Raw genomic sequence first — 10314 nt, forward strand, 5'->3', positions numbered from 1 at the left:
CTTTCTAATTCGCGGGTAACTAGCGAAGACACGTGTCGGGCCACGCCGCCATATTTTACAAGGAAGAAAGCCTCACCCCCGGAATAACTTTAAAGAGGAGACGAAGAGAGTCAAGAAATCAGCGTAACAACAGGCGTAGGTAACGAATAAACTCCTTAAAACGTGTCGAAACAGCCCCCTATTATAATACTACGATGCAATCTCACTCGAAACGACAGTAGATTTCGTCACCCGTCCTAATTAATCGCCATAAAATTACCCTATTCCAACGTCAATCCACCTTATATAATGGCTAAGGCGTAACGGGATGAGCTCGTGACTCGGTCGGGAAAATGTTACGATGCTCGAGAACGGTTAGACAAACGAAAATTTGAAATCGTAACGTAGAAATTACACTGCAAATTTAATACGATTCGTTATAGTAAAGGTTACGGAGCGCCTTTGGCAAATAGAATCGTTCCTCCTCCCATACAGGTTCCAAAAAATCCGATGTTGTGTAACGTCACACGCAATTAAGGAAAGCGTAAAAAAAATAATAATAACAACTACGTAAGAAGAATGCGACCCATTAATCGATACGTTCGTTCGTCTGTGCGTAAACGTTACTCAACATTCCTATGTCATGATAGGGATGTTGAGAAATTACACGTTAAGTCTTTAAAAACAAAAAAAAAAAATGGAGGATAGAACGAAATAGAAGGGTCACCTGTCTGTAATAAATATGGAAAAAAATAAAAAATAAAATAAAATACAAGAAAAAAAAAGAAGCCGAACGAGTTTATGAAACAGTCGAATGAACTACGCACCTGATCGAACTCGAACGTTTATCCATGAAAACGCTTCCAAGTTTAAATTTAGAATTAATTCGACATTCTAAAATAAATTTGTAAAATATTTATCGAATTTAAAAAAAAATTTAAATTATAATAAACCTGTGTAAGACGGAATCTAACGATACCGAACATTTTTCCCGTTTTAAACAGGTTTTTTTAAGATAAGAAATCGCTTCGTTCTGTAGGATTTTTCCCCTTTAGACAGGTTTCTGTTATATACAGGTTCCGTTCTGAACAGGTTTTCTTAATACAAGAAATCGCTGTGTTTCGAAGAATTCTTATATTTAGACAGGTATTTTTTTTAACATAAGAAATCGTTGTGTTCCGAAGAACTTTTCCGTTTAGGCAGGTTTTCGTTTTATTTAAGTTCCATTTTGGACAGGTTTTAATGTATATTTATTCATTTACTTAACTGAACAAATAGAAATATGATTTTATTTAATTAAATATATTCTAAATAACAAAGGCCCGCATAGAATATGCCTGTATACGGGCTTTTTACTATAAGGCCTATTAAGAGGTTAATTTAACTAGAAGAGTTTAAGCCTGTATTATTAATTTAATGTTTCTGTGTTTCATGTAATCGTGTGGATCAATAAAAATAACATGAAATATTGGTGTTTCTCTTCTTCTTCTCTTCTCTATACAGTAAAACCTGCCCAAAACGGAAACCTGTGAAACCCGAAAAATATTCGTTTACGCAGGTTTTACTGTATACAGTATATATATATATATATATACAGTCGACCCCCTATAACACTGTTGATTTTTTCGTTTTATATGAATTCCATGTTGTACGAGTCACTTAGATTTTACAAATAATTGAGCCATTCACAGCTCGGCACACGTATTTGTAAAATTTAAGTGACTCGTACAACATGGAATTCGTATAAAACGGAAAAATCAACAGTGTTATAGAGGGGGTCGACTGTATATATATTTTTAATTTCGATTCGGAATATTTTTAAAATTATAGAAACATTCCCATACATTTGTTTACAGGGGAAAATATTATTAATACTGTAGTTGTAAGTTTTTCCTTCAGGAGAAATTCCCTGTCAAACATTAACTGTTCATAAAATAAATTTTAAAAATTATTTATTAATAAAAGAATTTAAGTTATTCTAGAATATAATCCGATTAACAATAAAAACAATATAAAATCGAGATTTACGGTAGTGACTCTTCGCCAAGTATAAAAAGTCATAGACTGACTACATATACGGGTATAAGAGCTACGGATTTTCGGGGGTAGATTTTTTCTGTCTCCCAAATGCGTAAGGTAATTGCGAATATCTCGTTCGAAAGATGATTGTTTTGTTAAGTAGTGTGTAAAATTTCTAAATTTTCTATAGAGGGGTTGCCGAAATATAAGCAATGTAACTCTGATGCGTGCATTAGTTGCAGACTCATGAAAATCTTATTATAAGATTCCTCTGTGGTACGTTATAGCTTCGTGGGGCCCGGGCGAATTTGAATTAGGGGCCTCATGTATAGTATTGACTTCAGTCATTTTTCTACGGAAATATATATATTTTTAAATAAAAGATTGGTTTGAGGTCTCTTTTTAGTGAGAGTTCTAGGCCTTTTTTTTTTCATAGGGTAACGCGCCACTGAGATTTCTTCTGTAATTTTTAGATTCGTGTTTTATTACCTCATTTACTACTCCTGCTTGGCTTTTGACTGCAAATCTTTTGGAGACTTACATGACTTCATTCTCAAGTCTTGCAAGAAAATTCTCATGCCCCATGAGAGTAGGTTTCAATGCTGAAATCATTGGAGGATTTGGTGACATGTGTTGGGAATTTTTGATAAAATATCCTCCTGACAAATCGCCTTGCATTTATTGAATTCCCAAACTGAAAAAATTCGAAATGATAAAATGATTTCTATTGCTGTTTTATTCGATACTGAAGAAACAATACGTGGGATTATTTTGGGGACAATTAAAAGTACTATAAATGAACAACAACTAATTCTGTGGTAATTTCATGGTTTGATTTCGTGCTCCATAATCGTAGTATATTGCTATTTGGATTTCTTCCAGGATATCGACCAATCAAAATGCTTGTTTTATTGAATTTCCTTGTTTCCTCTTTGAGATTTTTTATTGGGTAAATTCCCGACGAGTTTTAAGATCTAAATTCTATACACTATTTATGAGGGCGACATTGTAGTGTTTAGTGTAGGCAAATTTTCAACACCCATATTTTCTTCAAAACTAGTAATATTGCAAGAAATTGCATCAACATCGCTACAATTGTTATAGTTCTTTATAGTCAAAGACACGTTTGAAAAATTGTATTGTATACCTTACCAGGATTGGCCCGAGCTGTAAACGCCCTAGACGACTGCCAAAAATTTATGGGAGCCAAAGACGGTTGGACCTGCCCTGTAACTTACAAAGATCAGAATCGAGATATGACATATGACTTTCCCTCTATCTCCCCACTCCCTCAATCTTTAACCAACAAAATTTAATAGAATTAGCGTCACTAATACATAAACCTTCCTGCTAAATTTTAGAAATTTTCGACCAAAGACACGGGAATTATTAGGTATCAAATGGAGTGAACAAAATCTTGCCCCCCACACCCTATTGACTCCTCGTTGTGGCCACTAAAAATACCTTTCACGGAACCCATTACGGATTCGTCAACGTTGTGGCAATGGAGGGAGCTCGAAACAATTACTCCGATGTTTTACACTTGTAAGCAATGTAATACAGGTAATATTCTTGACACCAACGCCATCTAGTAGCCGTTTTCTTAAGCACGTAACGTTTAACCACTTTATTTTACCTTTAAAATTCGCTGTAAATCAATATGTATTGTTAATAAAGAAATTTTTTTCCTTATTAACAATACATATTGATTTACATAAGTTTTTTCAGAAGTTCTATCTTATCTGTTATGATGCCTGCGCTTCACACTAGAGAAGTACAGTACTTCTTGCGTTTATTGGAGGGGCTAAATCTCGGCAGGTTATAATAAAAACACACAAAAGACACACAAAAATGCCTTATCAGTGTTTAAAAATGCTAAAAAAAATACCCTACTTAGCCCACTAAACAATAGTGGCAGATCGTTCTAATTCTTTTCGACTCTTCCCTGGCTATCCTACCTCTCCACTGATGACCTAGCGAGGGACTTAGTGGTCATAAAATCACTTAAGTCACTTAAAAGTGCCATTAAAAGGTTTTTAAAACAGTATTTTAACATTAAGTCTTGTAATTTGACTTCATATTTTTCACCAGCGTATGAATCTTAATTAAGAAACAATACGAAAAATTATATGGTTGGTAGCTTTAATTCATTAACTACTACAATTTGATAATTTTATTCTTCAGTGATTTATCTCAATATTAAGAATACAACAGGAATTAATTTTAATATTAAGTTTACAAATTACGAACTGAAGTATCAAGTAGAATTTCAACCCTTGGTATTTATATTTTAATAGAATAAATTGTAGAGTTTTATTTGTATTNTTATCGAAGAAAGTATGAATTTGCGAATCATAATGGAGAAATAATTTTATTTTTTCGATATTTTTGAGTGTTTAAAAATCATGCTTCAATAAAGAACCCGTGTAGATAAATATCCGAGTGGAAAATTGTATTATTTAAATGATACATTCACTTTAACCTTAAGATGCTGATTATATTAACCGAAACATTATCTTTACATGCAATGGAAGGGTCTAGTGTTTGCACAGTTTCCTCGTAAAGAAGTAAATTTATGAGGAAACCGTACTTTGTTTTTTTTTTTTAATTCTCACATTTATTAATTGAATTAAGAAAATATCTATTCTAGTTATGGCTGCTCCTGTTAAATCTTTATCTGGGTAAACACTGAAAAATATGTAAACGAAATCGAGTGAAGAGAAACGAAGGAAACTCTACTTAAATAGGAAAAACAACAAATGGAAACACTTACAGGAACACAACTCATGCAAGTTGGTCTGAGTACACTGATATCTCCTTTACAGGTACCCGTTTCGATCCCCGGAGACTGAAAAAATATAGAATTAAAATGCATTTTATTCACCTATGTATGTTATAATTTTACTTATGGTGTGCTTCATTGTCAATTTGTCCCCTATTTTAACATTTTTAAGTAATCGCCGTTAATTTCAATAGACAAATTTTCAGTTTATAATGACAACAACTTCTTGGAAACACTTCTTCACCTTAATTCTTTTTCATCAAATTCTCCAGAGTTTCTTTATAAAAATTTTGGATGACCTTTCGTCGAACTTTCAACGCTCCCGTGACGAAACCACTTTCTGGTAACCATTCTTCGGAACAGAGTTTGACGTATTTAGGAATTTCTTTCCTCATCAAATTGCCTGAATATAAAGACATTAATCTTTTATCATTTATCTCGATAAACGGGTTTAAATAAATCGAGAGACTTACAGCTTTTTCCGTGTTTCTGCACGATTTTGGTGGCACATTCGTTCATTTCTTCGTCGGCGCAAAGACTTTGGATGTCCATTCTTTCCTTGCCTAATTCTTTAGCCAAAAGTTCTAACTGAACTCTATTGGGAACCATCAGAGCCACAACGTAATCTTTGAAACCGTTGCCAAAAACACAGATGTTATCCATCAGAGGACACGTCTTCAGCACGCTCTCTACTTTGCCCAACGGTACGTACTCCCCGTACTGCAGCTTTATCAAATCCTTTTTTCTATCTGCAAAACACAGAAAATAAATGTTCCATCGTTTCATAAAGAATCCTTAACTTCGACTTACCTATGACTTTGATGCAACCGTCGGGATGGATTTCGACGATGTCACCCGTGTAGAACCATCTCATTCCGTTTTCTTCTCGAAAGCTTTCTTGAGTCAGTTCGTCTTTCTTGAAATATCCGTTCGAGAGACATTTTCCACCAACCAGCAATTCTCCTCGAGGATAAGGTTTGTCGGTAGGATAATAATTGCCTACAGACAAATCGTAATTTTTATCTTGCAAAAGAATATTTATTCCTAATCCATGCGAATAAAACTAATCTCCGTAATTAAAATTCAATCGCATTATTACTTTCCTGACTGTTATATAACAGAGGGAAAGTATTGCAATAGGTCAAAAGATTACCTCTATCAAGAATTTTACATTTTTGGACTCGGGACCTTAAAATGCCAAGAAATTTGTACGTCAATTTTTTTCGTATCTACACTTGGTTAATCCCGCTTTTGCGGCCAGAAACTACATAAAAGTGATCACGTAGTACAATAAAACTAACTTGAAACAGACTCACCATCTTCCCATTCGACCAGAGGGAGTATAGAGGTGCACACAGGACCACCCACTCTTCCAATACTGTAGTCGTCCACTAAAAGATAAAAAGAACACGTCAGAAGTAGTCTTCTCGACAACGAAAAATCTTATGGTGGATAGCTGATAATATATCCCTTCTTACAAAACAAGAGATACATTATTAAAACAGTAATGGTGCTTTTTGTCAATCACCTTTCGAGTGTTACAATGTCGGTTGAGAACCATGAAAATATACATAAAGCAAAGATTACTCGTAACAAATAGTAATAGATATAGGGAGACAAAAGTGTGTAATTGTAAGCTACGTTAAAACTTCATAGGGTCTTGGCAAATTCGAATTAAGGAGCCCCATGAATAGTGTTCGAACATTTTTCTTCAGGGGAAATTTTTGAGAAAACCCCCATGTATTGTCTTTCGTGTTTTAACGCGATTTCTGCTCTGTTCCAGTGCATCCTGCGCCGACAATCTAGGGTCCCCAGATATGGCTGAAATTTAAATTTCGATATTCTTACCACAATAATGAGTTTATAAAAGGTTGGTTTGGGACCTCCTGTTAATAGGGATTCCAGCCAATTTCCCTTTTTGCTTATAAACTAACGCGTTACTGTAAAGTGCATATTAAAATTTTCAAGAGAAGCATGACAAAAATCGAATACATTTTGCTACTCTAGGGTATTCGGAATTGAATCTTCAGGAATTTTTCATAAGCAATCTGACAGGCTCGTTCCTCCCTGCCCTGCTGTTTTCATTGTGGGTCTAGCCAGAACCCACGACAAAACTGGAAAATACCTGTTGATAGTGCCGATAGAAAAGAAAGAGAACATTTGATAATACTCACAATCTGTCAAGGTACAGGCTCCTGCTATCTCGGTCATTCCGTACGCCGCAAGAAGGCGAGCATCCAGAGAAGTTTCTATGAAAAGTTGCGTCTCGGGGGAGAGAGGTGCTCCTCCCACAGTGAGAAGCTTTAATCGTCCTCCCACTATTGTCCGAAGACGGTCGAATAACAATCTGAAAGAAAATCGTTTAATCTTGGGTTCAATCTGTTTTCGGGTGAAGGATTGGTTGGTTTCATTCGTTTATGGCAACGCGACATATGGAAGATGCCTCCTGTAGAAGTTACAAAAGTAAAGAAAACCCGGAAAACTCCGCGTAGCCTGTTCGTTGGCCAGGCACAAACCCACCGACCGGCTACCAAATGTTCAATGGTATTATCCACTCGGCCATTGGTGGGCTTTGGGTAAAAGAAAGCGAGTATTTGTGTATAAGTCTTGCAGTGTTTTGACGAAGTTACTCTAACTACAGGTTCTTGTACAGTAGAATCCCGATTATCCGAGGTAAGGGATTCAATCTTAGATAATCGAAATTCTACTGTTTAACAGGGGACCCAAGACCATCTTGGTGTTGCCACGATAACCTTGGGTCCTCGGATTCTTTTACAGTCCATGGGTGAAAATAATTAAATTTATAACGGACAAAACGTGGGTTAGGATAATGTACTTACCTGTTTAAGATAGGAGTCTGGAAGCCATTCTTCTTCCAAAAAGACTTGTATTTAATGGCGAAATTGAAGAAGATTCGGAAGATTGTTCCCTTGGCATCCACCGCTTCTAATATCGACTTTCGAATTCTGTCTAGTACTAACTGACATAAAATACAATAAAACAATCATTCATCGAAGAAAGTATGAATTTGCGAATCATAATGGAGAAATAATTTTATTTTTTCGATATTTTTGAGTGTTTAAAAATCATGCTTCAATAAAGAACCCATCCGATTTACAGAAACAATTTTCCAACACTTTTAAAATAATCGAATTTCTTAAAAATAAAATTATAAATTATTGTAGATAAATATCCGAGTGGAAAATTGTATTATTTAAATGATACATTCACTTTAACCTTAAGATGCTGATTATATTAACCGAAACATTGTCTTTATATGCAATGGAAGGCTCTAGTGTTTGCATAGTTTCCTCGTAAAGAAGTAAATTTATAAGGAAATCGTACTTTGCTTTTTTTAATTCTCACTTTTATTAATTCAATTAACAAAATTCTCACTGAAAAAAACAAATGGAAACACTTACAGGAACACAACTCATGTAAGTTGGTCTGAGTACACTGATATCTCCTTTACAGGTACCCGTTTCGATCCCCGGAGACTGAAAAAATATAAAATTAAAACGCATTTAATAAATAGGTAAATCTAGTAACGAGTTGCCTAACTTTCCAGGCTTTTATAGATTTTATTTTAAAAATAACATTTATACAATTAATCGTAATAAATAAAAATATATGTCGCGCCATCTGTTAGGAGATTTTGTTATAAAAATTTTATATTTTTAATTATTATATAATGGAAAAGATGGAAAGATAGACTGGTGTTAACCTGTATGTGTCATATCATGATTGGGGTGGGAGTTAATGAAAACAGGTAAGAACTCACCTTATCCGACATGGTAAGCGAAGAAGAATAACCGATGCCAACTCCCATTCCCAAGAACAATATCTCTGAAATAAAACAGGAATTAGAAGAAGTTTAACAATGGATTGAATCAATGAATTATTCTTACCACACATCACTTCGTAGATATGAGCCAAGGGAAGATACGCCAGATGAACGCTGTCTTTGTCACTAAAATATTAAATAACTTTCATTAATGAATAATAAATTAGACGTAAAAAACCACGAATAACGTGATATTCATCCTTATTAAATCAAAAATCCACAACGGACCAAATCATATACTCACAACATGGGATTAAATATATCGTATAACCCTTGAGAACAATTCAGTATACACTTGTGAGTAATCAACACTCCTGCAATTGTTTAAAATATTCTAAATTAATACAAATAATTTAATTACAGTAGTGTTTTTAGAATAATAAAGAAGTCGATTATTAGCCTAAATACAAAGAGGAATATAATTCAGTGTTCGTTAAAAAGTACAACGTACTGTGAGTTATGCTGTGCTTCAGTGTCCGAAATTAAATGAACAAATGGTGTTTTTGAATAGAATTATAAAATAATTTAAGCTACAAAAACCAAAAATTAACACACATACTGTATGTAAATTTACCAAGATAGGGCCAATAAAGATCCACCACACACCCAGAAGCCCACTATTTGGTTGTTATCGCTAACTGTCATAGGGGAATGACAGTTATTCAGCTTTCCAATGAGCTCTTCTCAGCTATCTGTGGAACTATTTCCAGGCAAACTGTTTATTGAAGGCTTCAGGAGAGTGGTTTTTATGCAATTTGTGCAAGACGGTCAGTGGCATCTATCCCTCTTACTCCTCCTCGAAGGAAAACTCGCTTGAATTGGTGTTGTGAACATCAGTTCTGCGCCCAGGATCGGGGTCCATGTTCTCTTTTGTAATGAGTTGCGAGTCAGTCTAGATACTGATTCGAAACGAGTCACCTTCATCTGAAGACAACTTTGGACCCACTTCTATCCCACTAACATTAGGAAGAGAAACCATTTTGGGGAGGGGATCTCATGGTCTGGAAAGCATCGTTTTGAACGGCTTTACACCTCTCCATGTGTTTGAGGGCGGCACCCTGACTGCTTAAAGTTATAGGGACGAGATCCTTTGAGCCTTATGTAAGACTTATCAGCGGTACATTTGGCCTCCAATTTATTTTTTAGGCTATAATACCCGTTTACAAAATGCACTGCTGGTAAAATGAATTTGTCGACAGTGAGGTTATTCAAAGGATGGATTGGACAGACAGATCTTTTCAACTGAATCCGACAGAATATTTCTAGAGTGACCTAGGGAGACGCATTGGATCTCGTCATACCTAACAAAACCCTCCCTGGGTTAATAGAAAACTCCCGGGGTTAAAATCCATTCTTTTAGAGGAGTGGGATTTATTACCACAAGACCTCCACCACAGCCTGGTGTTCAGCATAAAAGTTCGCTGTGAGAGTTGTATAGCAGTTAGAAGTGACCATATTCACTATTGAACCCCTAGTTTTTGGACCAAAAAATCGGCTGCTTCATTTTTATATGTTTAGCATAATTTGCAATGGCGTGCCATCATTAGAAGCGTTGGAAGCGCCGCTTCCCTCGTATTCTCTAAAAAATAAATAAATATTAATTTTAATTATATGAAAATAATCGCACAATATTTTATTATAACCGCATTATGTATCTTATTACAAATTTCTATACTACACGTGGAAAAAA

General features: G+C 35.0%; 1 protein-coding gene across 1 annotated transcript in view; it reads right to left on the reverse strand.

The window, feature by feature from the left end:
- Positions 1-4885: 4885 nt before the first annotated feature.
- Positions 4886-10314, reverse strand: part of LOC111634504 (long chain acyl-CoA synthetase 8-like) — a 7289-nt gene continuing 1860 nt past the window's right edge. The window contains exons 2-11 of the mRNA XM_023379297.1: positions 8869-8938; positions 8689-8750; positions 8562-8626; positions 8203-8277; positions 7621-7760; positions 6955-7127; positions 6097-6171; positions 5591-5779; positions 5254-5529; positions 4886-5183 (exon numbers count right to left, since the gene is read on the reverse strand). Coding sequence (XP_023235065.1) covers positions 5026-5183; positions 5254-5529; positions 5591-5779; positions 6097-6171; positions 6955-7127; positions 7621-7760; positions 8203-8277; positions 8562-8626; positions 8689-8750; positions 8869-8938 — 1283 coding nt within the window. The 3' untranslated portion in view covers positions 4886-5025. The remainder of the gene's footprint in view (positions 5184-5253; positions 5530-5590; positions 5780-6096; positions 6172-6954; positions 7128-7620; positions 7761-8202; positions 8278-8561; positions 8627-8688; positions 8751-8868; positions 8939-10314) is intronic.

This window comes from Centruroides sculpturatus, unplaced genomic scaffold (assembly GCF_000671375.1).
Source record: "Centruroides sculpturatus isolate CEXI.00-Female unplaced genomic scaffold, Cexi_2.0 scaffold919, whole genome shotgun sequence".
Classification (NCBI taxonomy): Eukaryota; Metazoa; Arthropoda; class Arachnida; order Scorpiones; family Buthidae; genus Centruroides; species Centruroides sculpturatus.